The following is a 25,633-nucleotide window of genomic DNA, read 5'->3' on the forward strand; positions in this document are numbered from 1 at the left end:
GAAATTATTAACACATTATTACCGGTATATCATTTCACATGTTATTTTCACACTGAACCGCAAGAGGGCGCTCTAGGCTTGTGTTGATAATTTCGACGTAGAAGAGGAAACGCCGCATCTTCTACCTCCGGAGTTGTTTAAAAGTGACACCTGAGGATGAAGATTTCATTGGGTTTTAGTTATTTGGAGTTACACGGATGGTTTGGTAAACTTCTTAGTATGTTATTTATGCTATAGTTATCTGATTAACTCTTAATATGTTATGTTAACATACCAGGCACGTTCTCAGTTGTGTCATGTAACATACCGTACAATTATTCAGCCTGTTGTTGCCTCTATTATATTTTTATTTTAAATTACCTTTCAAGATGACAAGTCCGTTCTTGGTGTTGGATTTTATCGAATAAATTTCCCCCAAAAATGCGACTTATATATGTTTTTTTCTTATTTATTATGCATTTTATGGCTGGTGCTACTTACGGTACATTAGAAATGCGCCACTATTCAACATTATGATGGCGCTGTGTACCTCCCCAGTCTTGTATTCTCTGACATGTTTTACTGAAGTGCAGAAAGTAGCAGCAAACACACATTCTTCTTCAGCAAACCTGAGCCAATTGAGATTGTGATTAAGGTCAAAGGGGTCAAACATGGCTGATTACGATCAGACGCCAAACTCAACAATCAAGAGACATTATGATCAGCTTTTCGACCTTCCACGTCTGCTGTATGAAGGTCAACTAATGTGTTGATTTAAGTGTGTCTTAAAAGCCCTATTATCACGGGATAAGTATTACCTGGGGACCTCGGTGTTTTGTGAATCACTCCCCCTCCTCGGTGTTATTTTAAGTGCATTCACACTGAATGAGTATGACCTGAGGACCTCTGTGTTTTGTAAACTACAACCTCTCTTTGATTTTTTCGCCGCATAGGTGATAAAGGGTCGTACTGTAATTATAAGACCACTTGTCAAAATTTCCGCCGCAGCCTCCATTCTTCTATACCAGTAGCATTGAGATACAGGTGTAAAATGGCGCTAAATTACTGAAAGACAAGCGAGCGCGATCACGAACACAGACATACGGATTCACACGGGACTAGCATTATCACGTGACGTCTTTGCTGCGGAATTATTACATTACAAATCACAGACATGTTGCATTCACACGGGATTAAAACCGTAATTATCTCGTGTAAATCGGACTTTAGATAGATGTTGGACTCTATTGTTCTCATCAGTACGTGTCTGTTTGTACAAAACTCTCCTTGCATTGAAATATTTACATTAGAAAATGATCTTAAGCCCCGCCCACTGAAAACACTTTTGCTGTGTCTCAAATCGCATACTTCTCTTAGTATACTAGAAGTTAGTATGCATCAGGATAGTGTACATACTAACTAGTACGCAAATTCTCCACAGATAGTACGTCTCAAATCAAACACTGCCGCTACGCTCTAACAGGAAATGACGCAACAGCTTCTTCTTCTACTTCTATTTAACGATGGTTTCAACCAACTGTTTGAACGCTATCGCCACCTGCTGGCAGCACGTTTTGCAAGTTTGGAAAAAGAAAAATATGAGAATCGAAATATTTGCGAGATATTTAAGCTGGTATCAGCACCAAAGATGTCTCATCCTTCTACTGTTGCGGAAAATACACCTGTACGTATATGTATATATATATGCATATATATATGACGTAACTTCTGTTTACAACGTGACAAAGATGGCAGCCGTTTAGGGTGGTTAGTGTCCATCGAACCATGCATAGTTTTGTGGGCGTTTTAGTACGCCAATTTAGTGTGCATGGCGCACTAAATTTCGCATACTAAGAATTGAGACGCACTTACGCACTAAAAATACTAACTTTGAGTATGCAAGTATGCAATTTGCGACACATAATTTGTTTTTCTGGAGATTAAATGTTTTTACCATAACCCCACGCACTCTGCTTTGACTGGTCAAATATCAAGGTTTGTCACTGCGTGTCATCAGTCCCGGAAGTGTCCACCTCCTCGGGTGTCATTATAGCAGGCTGCAGGAGGAGTTAGGACATTATCACGTCATAATGGACTACGCTCTTGTAACCTCTTGTTTGCCGAGATGTATGGCGGAGAATAACATTATGGAGTAATAAGTTCAAAACATGGTCACGATGAGGGACTTACTTCATCTTGGAGAGGAAGACTTTAACATTTTAAACAAGTGAGAGTCAGGAGAGTTGGGTTTTCACGTTATACATTTGTGTGGGTGTTTAGCCTACTACTGTAAATATCCCAGATCAAATTAATTTATATATCTTTTTTAAATACATAAAATAATCAAGATTTCCATAATGTCCAATGTCAACATTTGGCTTTAAACTAACTACTATAAAACAAACATAAAACGGTACAGTTTATATAAATAAACAGATTAGTTTAATAATTCCAAATTACTTTATAAATATATCTATATATATATTTAAATGCTTTTCAATTCCAAGAGCAACCCAACTACGTAAGTCTCTGTCACTGTGTGATTGTTTATTTCCCAGCTCTACCTGCACAGTCTCCTCTTCATCACTCTGCTCTGAAATACTTGAACTATTTCCACCTTCTCTCATCCATATACGTGTTCTCTCTTCACTGATTTCAATTTCCTAAGTGTCATCCATTGTTCATGCTAAAGATACCTAGATATAGGTTCACAGGATGACGGCTCTTCAGTCTTCAAATTTGACTCTTCCTTTCATGCTTCACAGATGGAGGTATTGTCTCGAAGTAAGAGGCATCTCGACTCCATTTGCCACTCGCTCAATATGATCAATGTTCCTTATTAGCATTTGTTCGCGTCCTTAAGACGCTTTTCTTCCTTCAGCTTAAATTTAACATTTGCAACGTTAGAATTTTGCTTCTTTCATTTTTTTTTAAATTAATTCAATATTTCTTTATTTGTAGCCTCTTAAATTGAATATAACACTGTGGTTGTAAAAGTCTTAAGTATATCAAGGCCATCAGAATATTGAATAGAAGATTTCTGGGCTCTCAGTAGTTGCTGTGAAAATGACACCTGAGAATGAGGAGAATAATCTTCGCACCTCTGTGAAGGATGAAAATGGCACAAGGGGAAAAAGCGGAAAAGAGAGACAATTTGCTTCTTCTACATGAGAATCAAAATCCTCGTTGACCAATTACTCGAGTCAACAGGGAGGTCTGGGCACAGGTGGCGAGAACGTCTGTGAGAACACACGGTCACTTCACAGGTCACCGCGTGATATCGTGCAGGCAACTCACCCGGCGGCATCAGGTGCAGACCAGGATGGTGGCAGTGAGGTCGATAGATTTGAAAGCGGACGTTGATTTGGGAGCTGAGATCCTGGGAGACGAATTCCAGGGACGACAGACGACCTGCTTCGACGAAGCTCAGTGATGGAAACAGAATCACCTGCCGCCAAAAAAAAAACAATGGTTTCAAATTTGTTAGTCACAGAGATGCCGAATAAAAAGAGAGTATGTTTGTTTTACCTCCACAACATTAGCAGGTGTTTGTGCTGCGGGGGAAGGGATCGCTTGAGCCTGATGCAAGGGATTATGGGAGGGAAACACCGCCAAGCCAAGACGGTAGATCCCGGAATCTGGGAGACGTACTGGAGGATACCAAACAACAAAAGTGTAAAGATATTTCTGTTGCTGAAATGTCGTTATATATATTTTTATAAACTAATTCAACACAACACAACTGTGTATGGAAGTAAATCAGTTTGTATTAAATTATTTAAAAAAAATGAAATTTTCAACAGAAAATGAATTCAATCATTTCTAGATAGAAAGGCTTAATTTGTTTATTTCCAATAATGAAAAATATATATTTTACAAATTAATATAAAACTCTCTTTTTCACATGTAGAGTTTGATATTATAGGTCCAGCAATTTAAAATGTATTAAAAAATATATATTTAAATGTTGGGGCTATTATACAAACCTTGCATTTAATTTAAGGATAACAATGCAACAAATAAAGAGATATTGAATTTTTAAAACATTTTTTAAAATATATATTTGCATTTTAATGGAATATCTGACTATTAGAATATATATGTAAGAAGATTATTCACTTTTATAAAAAATAAAAAAAATAAGTAATTGAAGTGATTTGAAAAAAAAAAGAAAAATCTTAAAAAAAGAATTCCATAAAAAAGTTTCAAAGTTTTAAATTCAACCATTGAATAATCTGATGACAGTTAATTACTTTAATAGCCGTGGCACAAAAAATCTAGAAATATTAAAAAGTGAATAAAGTATCCTCATAAATTAAACATTTAGTTTCACGAGAATGTGTCTGTAAAACTAAAACTATTTCCTTAAGAGCCTATTTTTTACTGCAGATTTCAAGCATATTTTGTATGGTTTTTATTTTTTACTGCACCAAAAAGAAAGATTTATATAACTTTATTTTGTGGTAAGCCTGCCAAAATAAAGTCTCTCCGAGTCCCTTTTATTTTTTAAACTAAGAGCTTGTTCTCATCATTAACTCATCAACTAGTACGTATTTCATTTACGCTCTGAGACCGAAGTGTAAGGAGCTCGATCCGCACACGAACCTCGAGGGGTGAACTGGCAGACGAACGCCCGCTTGGCATTGCAGGGGTGCGAGCTGGTCTGAGCCCGCTGATCCAGAGACACACAGATGTTTCCTTGAGAAATCGGGGAGCGAGGAGACGGACCCTCTTCTCCAAGCCGAGCCTCGGAACCGTTGACCCATCGCAGCCTTCCGGGGGAGTTCACGTCACTCAAGCCCAGCCAAACGCCTCGTTCCCTGGGCAAGGACGCACTTCAATGAGCCGAGAATATTCAAACATTTTTATCATTTAATTATTTGAATTAGAATATCAAAACTGAAGTGGAAAAATGACATTTTTCTTAATTTTAATTTTTTTTTTTTTTTTAATGTAAAAAAAAATGTGGAAATTATTGAATTTGGTTATTTAAATAATAATAATAATTCAATATTATATAAAAACTGTATGAGATTTATTTTTTAATTCAAAGTTTCAACATTACCAACCTGCTGTTCAATAATCTGTTGGCACTAATATTCCATACTCTGACCACAGAAGAAGCAACAACCACAAGTTATAATTACTTCTTTTAATCACGCTCAATTGTCAAATGAAAAAGAAAACTATATGTTGTGGATAAAAGAACCTCCAGGTGAAAATAATCCCCCAGAAAATTGGTACAAGATATTTTTGGCTTGTAATATGTCAAATAATCTGCCAAATTGAAATGATTTTAGTTGGTTTTCCATAGTCTGGCTGATGTCTTTAACCATTAAAGTTTAATGTTTGTGAGGTACTTATTTAGTTTCGCTGATCGGAAATACAGTAAAAAGGCAAATTTTGAGGCACACACTAATGTAATTTCCATTGGGGGCGGAGAGACTTTTAAAACTAAAGGAAATAAGGTGGACTTTTACAACAAAGTAACGGAGGTTTTTGTGGCGTAGAAAAGACGCATAGACTTAATCTACAGATAAAGTAAAGACCAGAAACGGTTTTAATTTAAATCGTTAAAGCTAAGACTAAGAAAATTACAATAGAATATTTACAAACTACATTTTGGCCTTAAATAAAATATTATGTTTTTCTCACTCTTATATTGACCCATTTAATACTCAATATTTATCTTTTCACCATAAAAAACGGTTTTGCATAAATCTAACCAATCACGGAAGGCCTGACACAATATTAACCAATCAGAAGCAACAAAAGGCGGGTCTATCTTCCATTAGAGCAACACATGTCTAACGCCGTCGCCCGGGATTCTTCACTCTTGAGCCAAACTTAATTGTGGAGATTTCTCGCTAAACTTTGCGGTAAATTCCCAAAACGCCATTTATTGGGGGAAATAAATTTGGCTTTCAAATTAAGAGCATTGAATCAGTTGCGTCTTCCTTGTAATCCTTTACTATCACAGTCATACTCTATACTGTTTAAATCCATGCTTGTTTCCTTTATTATATTATTTATTAGTTCTTTTTATATATATTCATTGATTGTTCAAAAGGAATTTAGATTTTCAGCCAATTGAAAATTCTCAGATCATTAAATATGGCAGGTTAAAGATTACTTTAAATAAATTGATAATTAAACCATAATATTTTAGCTATGACTTGTATATAAATGTCAATATATGAAGCTATAAATCTATCTTTAACCACAATCGATGACCGCCATAGATCTAGAGGAGGTAGACTAATATCCCACAACATATCACAACAATCCAATATAGACACTTCTGGAGAAATTATTCATTAAATCATATATTTTTTTAAACTTCATACGTGTGTGAAGAATGCTGATGAGGTATAAAATAACCAGTAGTCAATTTAATAAGCTTTTCGGTTGATATACTTCTCACGCCACTGACACAGCGAAACTGTTTTTACACAATAGAAGAAGACATTGTGACAAAGAATTAAAAAAAAAAGATTTAGACCTTTGAGTTTGACGATGAGGAGGATCAAGTAAGTGGCTTATATCTCACGACTAGTTGGATGAGGCACAAACACTCGCACGTGCATCGTGAAGTCTGGAGATCGCAGCTGTGCTCTTTCAGATGTGTGTTTTTGTGACCCGATTCAACTCAAAACACAGAACTCAGATGAGGTCCCGTCCCGGTGGAACAATATTAAAGATCGCGGGATGTCTAAATGTGACAAAAACATTTAGTGAGCCCAGAAGGTGCCTGGTGGTCATATGTGTCTGCGCTGCAATCTTTACCATTAACTCCTCAGTTTGAAGCGGTTATTCACCAGTTGTGTTTGAACTTTGAGTGCATTTTTTTTATTCTTGAATTCATCAGAATGTTTTCAGTTGCTTTGACAGATGAATAGAACTTTATTGATCCATAGAAAGAAAATCATTTGTGAAATTAAGAGAGTTTTACTGGTGAAGCAACAGTAATTGTTGGTTTAAGTGTCTTTAAATAGATGTTGGACTCTATTGTACTCATCAGTATGTGTCTTTTTGTACCAAACTATGAAATATTTACATTAGTAAAATGTGATTAAGCCCCGCCCATTGAAAAGACTCAATTTTTCTGGATATTAAATCTAGTTTACCATAACCACACATTCTCTGCTGTGAAGTCTCCACTTCCAAGGGACTTGTTGTGTAAACAAAGCAGGGCGTGATTACAGCTGGGGGATTATTACGTCATAATTGACTCGGAGAAATTAATAAATAGCTTCAAAACATCATCATGATGAGGGACTTGCTGCATCTTGGAGAGGAAGACTTCAACAAAGTTTGGTTTTCTTCCACCTTAAAAAAATAAACACATCTCAAGTTTCAGCTGCACAAGCTGAAAATTAGTTCTTGATTTTTAAGCGGCAAGCCTGCTTCCACTTGAATCAACACTTGATTTGAAAAGCTATCTGCTATCAGTAGACTGTAATTAACCGATTTGATCATCCAGACTCAAAATTTCCCCCTTTTCTCTGTCCATCTTTTTTACTTTCTCTTTAAGTATGTGGTGCAGATTGCAGTGATACTACCCTAGTATGAGGCACTTTACACCTAAAAACCAATTAGGCAAGATAGAATCAGGAATGACGGAAACTCAAGAATATAGTTTCCTTGATTTCAATGTATAACGCTTTTTATTTTGTTCTACTGAGTTTACTTTCAAGTAGTTAGTATTTTAAAAATTATATTTGGTTATATTACCAAATTGTTTTATTGACAGAAACAAACTTGATATTTCACATAAGGTGTCATCCCTTTGACAAGTAACAGAGACCTGAACAGCTGACATGATGCTTTGCCGCCCAGCCAACCCAAAAAAAGCTGTTCATCCCTTTTTTGACATAGGAAAATACAATTTATTACAGTATTTAAGCAGTAGCAGGCCGTCAGGGCAAGCTAGGCCTTCTCTGCTGGCTTAAACATAATCAGAAAATTAAATCAATTTTAATTCAATTCAATTTTTATTTATTTTTTATTTTGTATTGTTTATTTTGCATAGTCTTTTCTCTTCATTTCATAGCTTTCCTCTTGCACTGCTTCCGGGATTGTACATTCATGTTAGAGCTTTTCATCCAATCATATTTGAGCTTACATGTGTTGCCAGATAACGTCAGCGTCTTGGAAGCTAGCCTTCTGATAGCTGCAGTCAAATGGAGCTAAAACGTTGATTTGTGTTCATTTCGCTGTTTATTTTTTAAGACACAAAATCTGAAGATCGCAGATATACTTGCGAAGTCTTTTACTACTTTCAAAGTATTTATCCGCCACATTTCCTTCATGAACTACGTGAGTAAATGCATTTTTTTCTAAATGTTTATGAGACCAATAGTGGTGCTTGTGTGTGTGTGTGTATGTGTGTGTATGTGTGTGTGTGTGTGTGTGTGTGTGTGTGTGTGTGTGTGTGTGTGTGTGTGTGTGTGTGTGTGTGTGTGTGTGTGTGTGTGTGTGTGTGTGTGTGTGTGTGTGTGTGTGTGTGTGTGTGATTCGCTGCTTTTTAATGAGGCTCGGATTTTGTTTCCTAACTAAAGACATTTATTCTGGTTGATTTCATTGATACATTCGCGACTCTCGCAGATGACTGTGTGTCGTGGCCATGGAAACCATACAGACTGTAGTCGGAGTGATTTTTTGATACAATGCACTGATGTTGTGTTCATTTGATGATGATCCAAACATCTTATCGACCTACACGCTCAGATCCCTGTGGATTATAAATACCCTTAAAGTAGTAATTGAGAGGTGGATTCATTCAAACCTGGGGCCACTGAAGGCTCAGTGTGAAATGCTCGGCCCGCCACTGTATTTAAGCAACCAATAATCTATTGCTAAATAGGGAAATGGATATCGTGGGTTTTGTTGCCACCATTAGTAAGGTGGGTGCAGTAATTAGTTGCGAGAGAATTCTATATATATATACTATATCAGCTTCAAACATAATGTTATTAAACAATCAATGATCACATGAAGATTTATCAAGCTTTGATATAGATGGATCGACATTAATCTATATTAATCTCCTTTTTTTTTTCTTTTTTTTTTTTTTTTTTTAATTTAAATGATTGGTTAAATTATAATTCAGAGTTTAATTAATAAGAATATATTCCACAATGTTCAAGGAATTTATTTTAGTCGGTCAAGACTTAAAAACTCTTTACACTTTAGAATAATACTCTCAAAAAAGGGAATTTTAATTTGGTTAAATTATAATTCAGAGTTTAATTAATAAGAATATATTCCACAATGTTCAAGGAATTTATTTTAGTCGGTCAAGACTTAAAAACTCTTTACACTTTAGAATAATATTCTCAAAAAAGGGAATTTTAATTTGGTTAAATTATAATTCAGAGTTTAATTAATAAGAATATATTCCACAATGTTCAAGGAATTTATTTTAGTCGGTCAAGACTTGAAAACTCTTTTCACTTTAGAATAATATTCTCAAAAAAGAGAATTTTGATTTGGTTAAATTATAATTCAGAGTTTAATTAATAAGAATATATTCCACAATGTACACAATGTTCCACAGTACTATGTGCAAAAACAAAGACGTGTAAAAGAAAAGACTGCTGTAGGTGAACCTTAAGATGGTCGACTCAGGAGGGTTTAGAGGTTAACGATCTTTTCTAGTTACAAAGGTGAACTCACTGAGTGACTTTATGCGCCAGCAGGTTCAGAAGCGCGTCACCTCGACCCACCGCCAGATCTCCACCGCGATCTGAACACTGCTGCCGAGCGTCGGCCCAGCTCAGCTCCCCGGGGACGATCTGGAAGCAGCAGGAGGACTCGTCGTGATAGACCCCTTCCTTCGGACAGTGAGGAGACGCTGGTGGGCGACAGACGTACACAGATGGTCAAGAGAGTCTACATAACAGTGTGTCTGTTTGAGTGGCTGAGTATATCAGTGCCATTAGAATATTCAATGGTTAAATTCAATGTTACTTTTCAAATGTTCAAAATTGATTTTAAAATTTTAATTTTAATTTTTAATAATTGAAATTAAAATGAATCCTTTACACATAAAGTTGGATTTTTAATAATCCTAATTACATCTTTTCAAAATTGTAGATTGTTATATTAATTACCTTGTAAATTCTATATAAAATGTTGCTATAAGAGTGTCATAAAATTATACGCTGACACTAATCAATAAATGAAAAAATATACAATATATTAACAATTATAATGTAATCATTCAATAAAAACATTGAACTTTATAATATAATATAACATTTGTTGTAATTGAATTCAATTGTTGAAAAGAAATTATTCAATGAAAATAACATTTTAAGTATAAAAAAAATGGAAAAGCTTCAACATTTGAAATGCGCAACTCAATTATTCTGATGGAATTGATTTACTTCTCGGGTCACACTTGGGTCAGCTTGGTTACACTCTAACAGGGGTCACACCGAGCTCATCTTGGGCGTATCATTTGTGACCTTATTTGTTTGCAAAGGCCAATAACTTCCGCTACAAATTTAAAATATATAGAATTATTTTTCACACACTTTCTGATGTCTGGGCTACAAGATGAATGTTAGAGACGAGAAATATGGAGGTATTTGGATGTTTTTGAGTGTCTTTTTAAACAAAGATGAAGACGACTAAGCATCCGTTGAAGTACATTTTTTCACTTTCATTCTAATAAGGACCAGATTGCTCTGATAATAATCCCAACCCTTAGTCGACATGAGGGGGAGTGGAAAATGAGTCACTTTAAGTCCATGCAAGCTTGTTAAAATTACAATAAAATGTTTAAAATGAAATGACATGGCCTTTGTATTTTTCATCTAAACTATTTTTCACAGATTTGTGTCCCAAAAAAAGTCCCTGAGCAACGCCATGTTAATTCAGCTAATTCAAGATAGAGGTTTTTCACCTTTTAAAACTTCTACATCGTTCTTTGTGATCTTCCAGTCCACCTCCACACCAGCGGATCCCCAGCTGACCAGAGTGAAGTCCAGACTTTTATTGGCCACACCGAGAAGTGGACATCGAAGCTCCAGTTTCGGAGGCAGCGTCACGGACACCTGTGTGCGCGCCGACACCTGTGAACATGGAATCCGTGCTCAGGAACCAACACTGTGTACGTTTAAAAATGTCTTCATCGTGTCTCACCTCTTTGTTTCCAGCCCAGGCCATCACACCGACAGCATATTGACCAGGGAGTCCGTACTTGTGTATCACCGACGCGAGTTCTGAGCCCGTCGTGTTGACCCGAGGTGAAAGGTCACCAAAGTCCCAGGACAGTGTTGCGGAACTGACAGAGGAGACGGCATGGAAGGTGACGGGATGGTGAACGCTCTGCAGTGGGAGGGGCTTCAGCGAGACCGAAAACTCCACGACAAACACGTCAAGAGCCAAAGTCCATCCACAGCGCTGTGGAAAAAAAGAATTGATGCCTTTAATCACTTTGACCTTTAGGATCTGTGCCATCAGAATACTGCATCATTGAATCTTTTCCAATGTGTTAATTGAAATGTAGATTATAATTGACATATAAAATAATTGAACTCAGTTTATTAAAAAAAGAAATGATTCCAAAAGAAAACCAACCATCTTTTTTTGTACTAAAATCATCCAATTAAAATATTAAATTAAACAAATGTCTAAATTTAACCATTCTTATTTAGAAAATATAAACTATTCAATATAAAAATGTATTTTTCAAACTGGATAAATACAACCATTCAATATTCTGGAGACAATGATATACTTGAGCCATATTAAATTACTTTCATCAACTTATATTAGCATTTCAATAATAAAAACAGAAGAGCAGAGAGTGTTAGCGAAAGACTTCTAAAGCAGCTGTCACTTAAAAAGTGTCTCCCCAACACAAACAAATGTATGTATAAGACTCTATTCTATCTGTCTAAAGTATCAGATCCCGAAAGTTTTATACACAACAAAAAAAAATTATATTAATTTAAAAATATACAATTTCGGTTATTTAATGAGGCTGAAATCTAAAAAAAAAAAATTAAAATTTTTACATTTTAATTATGTTTACAGTAAGTAAAAACTAGAAAAGCACTCAAGAGAACACAGACCCCTGCCAAGCAGCTTAGTCTGATCCATATAATTATCTTTGTTATAATTATATCTATTAAATTTGAACCTTTTGAAGCATTTGAAATACACTCGATAGGTAAGTGGCACTAACGTAAAAGAACCTACTTGCACCACTATCAAATTATTTAAATTTGTAGACACTTTTTGAAATACAAACCATAAAATTACTTAGATTACAATAGAATATGATTCAAAAAGTATAATGAAATACTTGTTTGTGTTATTGATATTCGATACTTTCTAAGACTCGTCAATAAGCTAACTAAAGCTGTTAATTGGTGACGCGTTAAGGGTGAATTATTCAGAGGAAATATTGAACATAATGTTCCACCTTCATGACGTCGGCGTCGGTGCAGGCCGCAGAACACTGGGACACGCTGATGAAGTTGGGCTGGGAGTTGGTGCTGCAGAGACACTCGTGACTCGCCCCCAGACCGCCATAGCGGTGGGACGCCCCAAAACAGTAACTGTTGCAGTGTTCTCGGGTGAAGTTCCCCGGTTTGGAGGAAGAAAAGATGACCAGTTCGCTTCGTCCTCCTCCGCCGCTGCTGCTGTCCTCCAGACACGCCGCGTAGTTGAGACCTAGAGACGGACGACGAGCGACTTTAGGGTTTTTTTCTCGAGGTCGAGTCGACGGCGAACCCGAGTCTCACCGCAGGTCAGCATGCTGACGTTGAGGAGTGGCTGGTGGCGGAGATCGAGGGGTTTGTTGCACAGCATGGCATCTGGATGATGGACCCGAACACCTTTCTCCTGCAGCCAGCTGACCAACCGAAACAACTTACAGTCGCACACAAACGGGTTGTTGCTCAGGTCACTGGAAGACAGTTGCACAAGGAACTATATCAGCTTCAAACATAATGTTAATAAACAATGATCACATGAAGATTTATCAAGCTTTGATATAGATGGATCGACATTAATCTATATTAATCTCCTTTTTTTTTTTATTTATTCATTTTCAAGGATCTCAAACAAACACCCCAAGAAACATTTCTAGCAGCATTATTTGAAAAATAAAAAATGAAAATCCATCAAATAAAGGTGATTGATCTACGTGTGACTAATGAATAATTCATAATAATATTTTAATTGATTGGTTAAATTATAATTCAGAGTTTAATAAATAAGAATATATTCCACAATGTTCAAGGAATCTATTTTAGTCGGTCAAGACTTAAAAACTCTTAACACTTTAGAATAATATTCTCAAAAAAGGGAATTTTAATTTGGTTAAATTATAATTCAGAGTTTAATTAATAAGAATATATTCCACAATGTTCAAGGAATTTATTTTAGTCGGTCAAGACTTGAAAACTTTAAAATAATATTCTCAAAAAAGAGAATTTTAATTTGGTTAAATTATAATTCAGAGTTTAATTATTAAGAATATATTCCACAATGATCAAGGAATTTATTTTAGTCGGTCAAGACTTGAAAACTCTTTACACTTTAGAATAATATTCTCAAAAAAGTGAATTTTAATTTGGTTAAATTATAATTCAGAGTTTAATTAATAAGAATATATTCCACAATGTTCAAGGAATTTATTTTAGTCGGTCAAGACTTAAAAACTCTTTACACTTTAGAATAATATTCTCAAAAAAGTGAATTTTAATTTGGTTAAATTATAATTCAGAGTTTAATTAATAAGAATATATTCCACAATGTTCAAGGAATTTATTTTAGTCGGTCAAGACTTAAAAACTCTTTACACTTTAGAATAATATTCTCAAAAAAGTGAATTTTGATTTGGTTAAATTATAATTCAGAGTTTAATTAATAAGAATATATTCCACAATGTTCAAGGAATTTATTTTAGTCGGTCAAGACTTAAAAACTCTTTACACTTTAGAATAATATTCTCAAAAAAGTGAATTTTGATTGGTAAAGCTTCGATGTAATGTAAAGAGAAGAATGCATATTATTAGCCATGAATATATGTTAAATTAAATAAAGTGTGAGCTCCCGAAAACTTGAAAAATGACACTCATGTGGGTTATTGAACTTCAATGTTCTAACATCGTGTACATTAGCCTAGCAAAACCCACTCGAGCTAGCATGGAAACATGGATGACTTACATCTGTGTTAAATTGCAGAGGTCGTCACATATCCTCTCCTCTATGGTTGTGATATGGTTGTTGCTAAGATCTCTGACAGGGAAAGAAAATGTCAAAAACACACAAAGAAAAAGACGTTCAAAAGTGTGAATTAGCAGTGCTAATGCTACACGCTAGCACCGCTAACACTGCACAGCATTAGCTTCATTCGACGAAAGCTTTAAAAAACACTTTTTAATAAGTTACATATGACCTTGAAAATACATTGTTCCACCTCATAATTCCCCATTATATCGACCCATGTGTTTTTTAAATGTACTTTTACGGATATTTTCCTTCAAATAAAAGCATTTTGTCATGACGCGTTAGCTAGCTAACAACACAGGAAATACATATTTATACGTATTACTATACTTTTAATATTAGAAAAAAAACACAATGTATGTTCAAATGAAGAAGAACTTTTTAGCTAAACTAATTAGAAATAAATATCACTGATAAATGAACATTTTATGTAATATGCCGACTCCAAGAACACAACTTTACTCACAGAACTGACAGAGGGCCACAGCAGAAAACCCCTCTTGGAAGAACATTGATCCTGTTTCCTTGTAGATATCTAAAAAGACAAGATATTAATGCATCTTTTGGTGGTTAAATATAAATATGAAAAAAGTTATTAATTCCATTTTTTGCAGCATTTTCTGAAAAAAAAACCCAACAGGAATCAATGTTTGTTTTGTGAAAATAAACAAAAGCATCATGTTAGCACTGATGCAATGTTATGATGTTACCAGCACATTTATCAAGTATATTTAGGCTTTCTTTTAAGTTTTAAAGACAGTTACAAAACCATCAATTAAAAAACAAAAAAACAGAATCAGGAGATTCTTGTCAATTAAATTGTTTTGAATCACCAAAGTTGCCTCAGTTAATTAAACTGTGCCGTTACCAAGACAACCTAGTGTCCCTGGTTGGTAAAAATAACACAGAGTCAATTGAAAAGAAGATACACAACAGTTTGTGACGTCTCACAGTTCTCGAAGGCCGGTGTGACGGTCTAGCAGGCTGGTGTCGAGGGAGGAGATGTGGTTCTTCGACAGATCTCTGCGAATCAGGCGGAAAAAAAAACGGTTCAACTCGAAAATATACTGAAAACAAATGTTATTATTGAAGATTAAACGTATCAAAACATGTTTACTTTAGGATGAATCCGATGCTTGCCAATTTCGTCAGCTTTATTTATATATATATTTAAGCACACACAAGATGGTGGATATTTAGCTATCTTTATAAGCTTGACCTTTAGTGAGGAAACACCTGGACTTGATGGACGAGTGACCTTTAATAATGGTTTTTTTTTGCCAAAAAAAAAGTGACAATGAGTTGAATGTGTTCTGACGTGTGAATCTTCTACCGTGCAAATCCCTATATTTTTAACTCTCAGTTTGACCAATTAAAATATGTTATAACTGATTGGGCCTTGAAAAGATAGAAAATCGCTAAATAATGTGAAGAAGTTGTGAAAAAGAAACTCAAAGAAACAGCCTGTTCCCTTCTACGAGGTTTCTACTCCTTCATACCTTTATACTACACTGACTCTTGAAGCAATACTACCATGTGTCATAGAGTAATAATGCAGTCACTTGGGAAGTAAAACTACAGTGACTCCCAGAGTAATACTATCATGATTCATAGAGTAATACCGCAGTCACTTGGGAAGTAAAACTACAGTGACTCCCAGAGTGATACTATCATGATTCATAGAGTAATACCGCAGTCAATTGGGAAGTAAAACTACAGCGACTCCCAGAGTAATACTATCATTATTCATAGAGTAATACCGCAGTCACTTGGGAAGTAAAACTACAGTGACTCCCAGAGTAATACTATCATGATTCATAGAGTAATACCGCAGTCACTTGGGAAGTAAAACTACAGTGACTCCCAGAGTAATACTATCATGATTCATAGAGTAATACCGCAGTCACTTGGGAAGTAAAACTACAGTGACTCCCAGAGTAATACTGCCATGATTCATAGAGTAATACCGCAGTCACTTGGGAAGTAAAACTACAGTGACTCCCAGAATAATACTACCATGATTTATAGAGTAATACCGCAGTCACTTGGGAAGTAATACTACAGTGTCTTGCAGAGTAATACTACCGTGACTCTTGAAGTAATACCATGGTGAATCAAAGAGTTATACCAGGGTGACTCGTGAAATAATACCACGGTGACTCACAGTTATACCAGGGTGACTCGTGAAGTAATACCACGGTGACTCAGGGAGTAATGCCACAGTGACTAGCGGAGTAATACTGCCGTGACTCTTGAAGTAATACCATGGTGACTCACAAAGTTGTATTTTTGTGACTAGTGTAGTAATGCTAAGGTAACACGCGGAGTAATACAACAGTGAGTAGCGGATTAATACAACAATGAGTAACGGAGTAATACAACAGTGAGTAACGGAGTAATAGAACAGTGAGTAGCGGAGTAATACAACAGTTACTAGAGTAGTAATAACATGGAGATGCAAGGAGTGATACCACGGTGACTGGAGAAGTAATACCACAGTGACTCACAGAGTTATACCACGTGACTCGTGAAGTAATATTTCAGTGACTAAGAGTAATACCACAGTGACTTGGGAAGTAATACTACAGTGAATCCTAGAATATTACTACCGTGACTCCTGAAGTAATACCACAGTGACTCAGAGTTTTACCACGGTGACTTGTGAACTAATACCATGGTGAGTTATACCACGGTGACCTACAGTTATACCACAGTGACTAGTGGAGTAAAACCAGGGTGACTAGTGGAGTAATACCACGGTGAATCGCGGTTTAATGCTTAATGATTACTTAATAGTTTATACTATGGTGACTAACAGAGTAATACTACACTAACTCACGGAGATTCCTAGTTTAGCAACATTTTTACATGTTTTTGGGACGGTATACCATATAAATTCTGTGTGTGTAAGTAAAACTATAATTAGTACAAAAGCCACATTTTCTTTAAAAAAAAATGAGGTGCGCCTTATAGCAGGGCTGGACAATTAAATGTCCTCTGGGGCCACATTATATACTGTGACTGTTGTGAGGGGCCATCAATCACAAGGAGAGGAGCGAAGAGCTAAAATATGACAGAAAAACGTTTAAAAACAACGCAAGTAAGAAAAGTAAAGAAAGAAATACCAGCATAAAATAAACCTGGCTTTGTCAAAACACTTTTATAAACCTTTTATGTAAAAAAAAACTGATGGTAAAATAATTTATTCCTCTAAATATGATGTCAATAATTTTGATGGGCAAGAAATTTTCATATTGTAAAAACAAAAAAATAGAAAGATATATCGCACTTTGCCCAGGTGTGCCTTATAGTCTCTAATATACGGTAAATTCAGTTTTGTGATGTATCCGTTAAGTACATGACTGTTAAAACCCTTGAAAAAAATAAATATAGCAATCATAGCATTCCAAACTTTCCCTCTAAAGAGCTTAAAAACGAAACTCTTCATTTTACCTTCTGTTTAACCCTGTGATCGAAAGAGAAGACGAAATCCAAATGTTTACAGATGCAGTGTATAAGGATTCATGCGACAAAACAGGAGATAAGAGGGAAAATCAGTGAAATAGCCGAGGTCAGAAATAACACACTCGTACTGGACTGAAGTGATTTCATCTCCACAGGAGTTTCTGCTCCATGAAAGAACAGGGGAAAGAGGGATCAATAATGAACTAACGGTCGGGGGGGAAAAAAAAGGGAGGAATGGAGTGTTTATACAGAAGGCTGCTGCTGGACTTGTTCATTCAGAACAGACTGTGTTCCGTTATAAAGCTTCGATTAGCTGTTGTGAGTTTCAATTTACAGGAATTCACTTTCTCTCCCTGCTTTTTTCTCTCTTCCCTCGCTTCCCTGCGTATGTGCGTGAGTGAATGGAGCAGGACGCCCATTCCCAAAAGGAAACATCTGTACATTCCAGACAAGCTGTGTAAGAAAGATGAAGACATGGAGAGAGCGAGAGAGCTGCTAAATTCATCAGCGCTCATGAGGGGTTGGAGAACAAGAAAAGGCAGAACCTAAGAGTCTCCTTGACTCCTTTTTTTTTTTGTTCAGCTCGCGTTAAACAGTCGTGCTGCTCTTTCGACGTCGAAGAAAAAAAAAAACGGAACATTGAAGCAGTGTTTAAAAGTGTGAACGAAATTCTGTGACGTGACCTTCACGGCACGCCAAAACCACGGCTGCGATGCCTTCGTCTACCTTTTGGACAGCCGTGGTTTAAACTCGCACACACACACACACACACAAGTGGTACGTCTGCGCACAAACACCCGGAGCACACATATGGTTCTGTTTTACTAACAGTGTGGCCAATGATCTAACCAGTCCTTATAAGGCCTGTCTGGTGCCACTTATTCTGCGCTCGCTTGCACTCCACAATAACGACTATTTACACACACCAGAATAAAGATGGATATAAGTAGATCATTTGTGGATCCGGTTAATGACGACGAAGGAATCACTGCTGTAGGTCCCAATCGCAGAACTCTTTGGAATCTGCAGCGTTGTGGTCGCGAGGTGGTCCAATAGGAGGTCCTTCTCCGCTAACCCACTAAACACAGACCCGCTCTGTGGTCGCTTTCATCATGACTTTTTCGGTGCTCCCTCCACTCAGTCCACTCACTTTGTAGATTTTCTTTCCTACTGTTTTTCGTTTTCCATCTGTAGCTGCTTTTGTTTTTATCGAAGAACGAGTCATATCATTAAACACTGATATTTGTGTACTCATTATTTGTACGATTGAGACAATTAAAAGACAAATACAATTGAATTACTTGAAAAAATCTAATCATATTACTACTATTAATACATTTCTGGCCTCAAAATGTAACTTGCTCACAATGTTTTGAAGAAAATCTACCCCACATTTAAAGAAGCGATAAGTTAAGATCTTTTTTTTTGTGTGTTAGTTTATTTTGCTGGCAACTTGAAAAGTATTTTATATTTTAAACGCTGTTCACGTGACTCGGGTCGACCAGACTCAACCAATCATTGCAGAATAATTAAAAATAATATAAATATATTGTCAAAATCTTACATATAGCTGCTTTCAGTGAAACTTGAATGTTAAGACGGTATGACTGATCATAATGAACAGTCCCTTACATTATAAAACACGACATTAAACACATGAAATATACATTCAAATGAATGATTGATGCATCTACTGCTCCCCTGAAATCATTTCAATTATACAAACTCAATGTTTGTTAGCGTAAATAAAGGAGCCCGTTTGAAAACATCTGTTCTTTTGATTCTTGATGTGTCAAATCATCATTGATACGAAATACGAAATATAAATGTTGAAATATTATATATGCTCTTATATTAATAAACACTCTCCCTATTTAATTATTGCATACTTTTCGTTTATTTCTGAAGATTAAATATTATATAGTTGTATTTATACAAAAAAAAATGCAAACTTTGTCTCAAATTAAAACCTTCTCAATTATAGACTTTCTTAAGAAGTAAAGAAAAAGAACAGCCTCAGAAAAAAAGGGAGAGTCAGACAATCACCCCCAAACTCACACCCAATAATAAACTCTCACTATTGGTTTCATTATGTTTACTAGTTTTTTCTCATTGTCATGTTGTACTAACAAACATTGTCTTTTTCTTACTGAGGCGTCCAATGAAAAGAGAAAATAAGTTAAATAACCTTTGTTAAGACCAAAAGTAGTTTAAGTGTTAGGTTTGTTCTAAACAGAATAATGCATTAAATATATATTTACTTTAAAACGTTTAAAACTAAGAGTTTACGGTCAGAATTGTAATTAGGTAAAGAAACTTTCTCAGACCAGGGACACAAAGCACTTGAACAATCTAATCAATATACAATTAAAATACATGCTTTAAAGGTCAAGAAAACATAGAGACAAACAAGGCAGCTTTGAGAAAGCCTGCTCAAATAAAAAGCTCTTAAGATGTTCCTTGAAGGAGTCAGTAGATCCTTCAAACAAAGAGGGAGACAGCTCCAGATTGTTTTGTGACACCAAGTCACCCAAGTACTGACTCAACCCTGAAACGTTGTCATCAGGCGCAATAACCAGAGTTTCGTTTTTGTCCACATTTAGCTGTTAAGTGTTTTCACTTAGCCATTGCTTGATCTCTAGATTGATAGAACTATACTTATTATAATTATAGATGGATAAAATTGTAAAAATCAGTGGCACAATGATGGACCAACTGTCAATTATAATATAATAATATAAAATATAATAATAATAATGAGCCCAGAGAATGCAAATAAAATTAACGTTTTTCTCCTGTGACCAAGAACACAATCCTGTTCATTGAACAGGATGGACCTTACACAAGTGAGGCCGTTGGTAACCGTTGCCTTGGCAACGTTAGAGATTCTCCCTCACAAGTATCAGTGTATTTAAGCTTTCCTCTCCACTTCACTGGAGTCAGGTTTGATGTTTAGGAGGCAGTGCTGGAGATCACGGCGGCGAGGGAAAAGAGGAGGCTGCGGAGATATGAACTCAAAGGAACTGATAAGTTGATTTAGTCTGACAGCTGTGGAGACTCCAGGCCCTAAACTATCCAGGAGTCGTTTCATAACACAGAGCCGAGCCCGACCGTCTCGTCGCTCCAGTGTATTTCAGGACCGCCACGAGAGAGGTACGAGCTGAAAAAGCAGCTGGATACGAGCGCTGGGAATCTCACGGAGCTGGAAGACGTTTGTCAGGAGGGATGGGCAGAAAGACCCTACACGGCGTTTACTAGCAGTGATGCCTGGAATACTCTGCATTATTAACCATGCAGGGGCCCCCGACTTCTGCTCCAGTGATTTTGATCTTGATTTCCTTATTTGATAAGATTAATAGATTGTTTACGCTGTGTTTCCCAAGACTCAAAATAACCATACGAACTGTACGTTGATGTTTAGCTAATGTTTACTCCAGCACTCGGAGAACCAGGAGAGACGCAGGTTAATTATTCCACAGGTGGCTTTCGTCGGCTCAACACTCTCCCGCTCTAATGGACGACTTGGCTGCGGATCTTGTCACGAGGGGGATTTTCACCTGGTAAACTCTTTTTGAGCAACGGGTTTTCCTTCTCCACTTTATGTCGCTCAAACCTGTGGAACCTGCTGCCATTGATCTTTAATTTGCTCAACAATCACAACATTGATGTAACTAAGGTGGTCTCTCGTTCATCCCCCCCCCACAACATTCCATTAAATCCACAAAGTAATGAACTTTTTTTTTTCACTTGTTTAATTAACCACATTTATTTGAAATGTCAAACATGAGGTGCCTCTCCCTCTCAACCCCTTTTTAGAAAAATTGACCTGAACGGCTTCCATAATGCTTTGCCGCCCAGCAGACCAATCACAGCTGTTATGACTCCTGACATAGCAACATAGAAGTAGTATTATTTCTAGTATTGTACAGTATCGTAGGAACCCCAATCAGCCGTTAATAAATAGAGAAGTGTGTTGAAAAGCATCATGGGAGTTCACTGTTTTGTTGGCACCATAAGTCGGGGTGTGGTTATCAGTGTCTCCCACTCATTTCTGTGGTTGTGTAAGTTTTTTTTTTGTTGCTGTTCAAACAATTAACCTGTTTGTAACAGAGTTCCAAATGACAAAGGGGTTGGGCTGAATGATAAATTGAATTTGCGATTTAATCGCAAATTTAAAAAAAGGCGATTTTCCTGTCGCTAAAGTTGTTTGATTCTAATGTTGTCTTTTTTCTGCCCTCATGTAGTCACTTGACATACGAGCGTCGCCGAGTAGAACAAGCAGAGAAAGACATAAACACTACGCTTTAACCTGTTGATCAATAGCGTCAACATTAAGTGATAAACAAGAGCAGTAAACGACAACTGTGAGGATCAAATGCTATCAGTGTCACGACTCATGGAGGATCAGCAGTCAGGTATCACAACCCAACTCTTTATTTACTACTGACTGACTTACTAATACAGTATGATGATGTATAGTCACACAATTGAAATTGTATGAATTAAATGATCTTATTTTGTATAACAGGAGACGCACTTAAAGACGACAGAGTGAGAGAGAAGAGCAAATGTACAAAAATGTGGAAGCTGGAAGGCAGAAATACTGGCACTTGCCCTTGAGTGTCAGAGAAGAACTTTTGTTTTTCTCTGCACAAGACACGTATTTAGCATGTTCTGCTGGAGTTTTTAAAGTATTTGTAGTGAATATTTACTCAAGTTTTCAACGTTTGTTTACTACTGTAATTGAAGTAACTAAATAAACTTGATTTTTATCTTAACAATAACAAAGAAATAAATGTTACTGTAATATTAACGTATTGTATTAGAGAAGAAACCCCTGATTTTCCATCCCTCAGCTCTTCATGGAGCTTTTTTGGTGCCGTTGCAATTAAAATGTCACTTGATGGCAGCAGCCATTACATCCTCCGCAGCTAGAGGACCAATAAAATACCACCAGATCCTGTCAATGACTAAGTATGAGAGGGTGAAGTCACTTCTGGCTGCTTTTAAAGCTGATTTTTGGGCATGTTTTGGTTACAAAACAGACGACGACTTTGTCAAGAGTCATCAGTGGAGTCAAGTACTCCACATTACTACAAATATATACTTGTTACTACAGTATCGCAATATATAACAATATATCGCAATATATCGTATCATTGCCACTGTATCATGATATATAATGTATTGACAATACTATTGCCAATATGATAACAACCCTACACCATAATATGTAGGAGCCAAAGTCAAAATAAAGGTTGTGTTTTTAAAATGTAAAGTTTAGTGAAGGAACTGAATACATGTTATAACTGCTAGATAACATCGTCTCCCAAATGGACTCCAAAAGATTAAGAAAGTTCTATCTATCCATCTGTTAAACAGGACAAGTTTAATGTCGGCATTATATTCCACAACAGAAATGACATCAATAATTATTTCTATGAGGCCCAGTACAAGAGTCTGAATTTGTTTTTCTATTCTATTACTATTTATTTTGTTAACAAAGTTAAAGTTATTTAATTGATTAAAAATGATTTAACATCATTATTACATGATGATTATATTTTTCTCTTGGTTAAGCACGCTTTACAATGATACCAACCTTTTTAACCCTTGTGTTATCTCAGGGTCAAGGTGACCCAGGGCCCCGAAAACAAATAAAAATGTTTTTCGGAACCCCTTGTGTTATCTCCAGGTAAAGGTTAAAAGGTGTTTTTGGGGTGCCTCCGGGGTCATTTTGACCCGTATAATAAGATAAGTCATTTGGGTAAACGTTGGAATCATAGGGTAAGGTAAAACTTTATCAAATTGTTTTTTTCCAATAGCCACAGAAAATACAGCAATTTTTTCATAAAAGACAAAAAATAAATCAAAATAAAATAAGAACAAGAACAGACACTAAAGAGAAAAAACAAGATGACACGGAACAAGAGCATACAGAGAAAGAACAAGATGACAAGGATCACTGAAGGCCTGAAAACAAATGTGTTTGAGATATCCCTTATGTCGTCTCTGTGTCGACAACTAGAAAACACAAGGGATACCATAAACACATTTGTTTTCAGGCCGTCCGGTCACCTCGACCCTAGAATAACATAAAGGGTCATCTTTTGACACACATACCTATTTTGGGAGTGCGTTCTGGATGTAAATAATTGTAATAAAGAGGTTATTATAACAGCTCAATAAATCAAGTAAAGGGAACACAAACTCATTAGGTTTAAATAAACGACTTACAACACTATTTATCGAAATAAAAACGGTTGTTCAGCCCAGGAAACTCTAAATGAGAAGCAGCCCTTGAACGACGGAAATAGACCAGGAGCACCAGTTCTTCATAACTACGTCACAGACAACAGAAAAGTTCCATTTCTACCTCAAAACTTTTCTCCAGGGCCACAGAAGTGGAAAAAAAAAAAAAACACGATCAACTTTTCCCACTCACAGTACGTTGGTGTTGACGGGGAGCTCCGCGGCTCCAGGGGCCCTCTCCAGACCGACGCCGGAGCAGTTGACCAGGCAGGCGTGCGGCGGCGGCCCCGCGGCCGGCACGCAGCTGCAGTTCGCGGGACACGGCGAGCAGCTCCGGCCGCTGTCCGCGGGCGGCTCGGAGCTCCAGACCTCCAGGCAGCAGAGCGCCAGCAGCACGCCGGAAAACAGCCTAATCCCCGGGAGGACGCAGACGCCATGTTTGGATAAAGTCTGTCCATTTCCACAAGGCATAGCTCACTCACATCTCATCGCCTCGGATGGTGCAAGTCCTCTCAAGCCGGGAATCGAACTACCGACTTTTTTTTTCTTCTTGCTCTCGAGCAAACGTCAACCCGATTCTGCGAGTTTGTTTTGACGTTTTTTAGTCCAAAAAAATAAAAAAAAGTTGGTCCCGTTTGTTCTCCTCGTTAAATGTAACGGAAAGTCCTGGCTCTCCTTAAACGAGGGGAAAAAAAACTTTGAGGACTTCCTCTCTCCTCCTCTTTCCACTCCTGCTCGGACAGACAAGAGGCTCTTTCTCACTGGGTTCTGCTCTTTTTTTTAATGCTTAACATTTGTGTCTTTTTAAATCATTGTTGTCTAAAGTTTTTTAACTTTTGCACCGCGACGTTTACACAAAGAGACTGTGACGTCATGAGATGTTGCTGGATTTTGCTGCAAGAAGGTTGTTTCCCTTTTTTTTTAGTTATTTTGTTTAAAAACAACACATTTTTAACAATCGAGAAGATGAATGGTCCGACTAGTCAACATGTGACAAAGTCAAAACTTTTTTTCTATTGAAATTTTAAGGATTTTTTTTAAAGATTTTTTTTTTGAAACCCTTGTGTTACATCTGGGTCAAGGTGACCCGAAAAAATAACAATTCAATAATTGAATTCAGTCGTTACTATATTTAAAGGTTGATCTAGAAAGAAAAATAATAATATTGAAATTAATTATTATTATTATTATTTATTTATTTTTAATAATCGCAAAACAAACTAATATTTTCAAAATGTATGAATTTATTTTACTCATAGAGTTTGATATTTCAATCATTCAACGATAAATGATCTATATTCGATTTAATTCAGCCAATCATAGTGGCAAAAATATAGCAACATTTTCATATTGAATTTAAAAGGCTACGTTGTTAAATTTAGAAAATGTTTTTTTTTAATTATTGGAATAAGAATATCAGCCTCCATGTAAGTAAGTCAGAAAGTAAGTAATGTTTATATGTATAGCGCTTTTCCAGACCAGGGTCACAAAGCGCTTAAACAATCAAAACAATATTCAATAAAGTATATACTTTAAAGATCAAGATAAAACTGATAACACAACAGGAGTTCCAGAAAATAAAGGAAAAGCCTGAACAAATAGAAACTGTTGTTGTTGTTTCTTGAAGGAGTCACTAGATCCATCAAGTTGTATATATGTGAAATATGTGTATATGTGTTAAAAA

The 25,633-nt window shown here is 36.3% G+C and overlaps 1 protein-coding gene across 2 annotated transcripts in view; it reads right to left on the reverse strand.

Annotated features, from left to right (window-relative positions):
* pkd1a (polycystic kidney disease 1a) overlaps positions 1-24,576 on the reverse strand; it is a 63,721-nt gene extending 39,145 nt beyond the window's left edge. For both annotated transcript variants that reach the window (XM_087805721.1, XM_087805712.1), the window contains exons 1-12: positions 24,143-24,576; positions 15,184-15,255; positions 14,699-14,767; positions 14,170-14,241; positions 12,741-12,904; positions 12,419-12,669; positions 11,131-11,391; positions 10,892-11,060; positions 9,658-9,835; positions 4,585-4,799; positions 3,508-3,629; positions 3,277-3,427 (exon numbers count right to left, since the gene is read on the reverse strand). In XM_087805721.1, the coding sequence (XP_087661847.1) occupies positions 3,277-3,427; positions 3,508-3,629; positions 4,585-4,799; positions 9,658-9,835; positions 10,892-11,060; positions 11,131-11,391; positions 12,419-12,669; positions 12,741-12,904; positions 14,170-14,241; positions 14,699-14,767; positions 15,184-15,255; positions 24,143-24,420 (2,002 nt within the window). In that variant the 5' untranslated portion in view covers positions 24,421-24,576. The remainder of the gene's footprint in view (positions 1-3,276; positions 3,428-3,507; positions 3,630-4,584; positions 4,800-9,657; positions 9,836-10,891; positions 11,061-11,130; positions 11,392-12,418; positions 12,670-12,740; positions 12,905-14,169; positions 14,242-14,698; positions 14,768-15,183; positions 15,256-24,142) is intronic.
* Positions 24,577-25,633: the final 1,057 nt, after the last annotated feature.

The sequence above is a fragment of the Callionymus lyra genome, chromosome 1 (genome assembly GCF_982586985.1).
Source record: "Callionymus lyra chromosome 1, fCalLyr1.hap1.1, whole genome shotgun sequence".
Taxonomy (NCBI): Eukaryota; Metazoa; Chordata; class Actinopteri; order Syngnathiformes; family Callionymidae; genus Callionymus; species Callionymus lyra.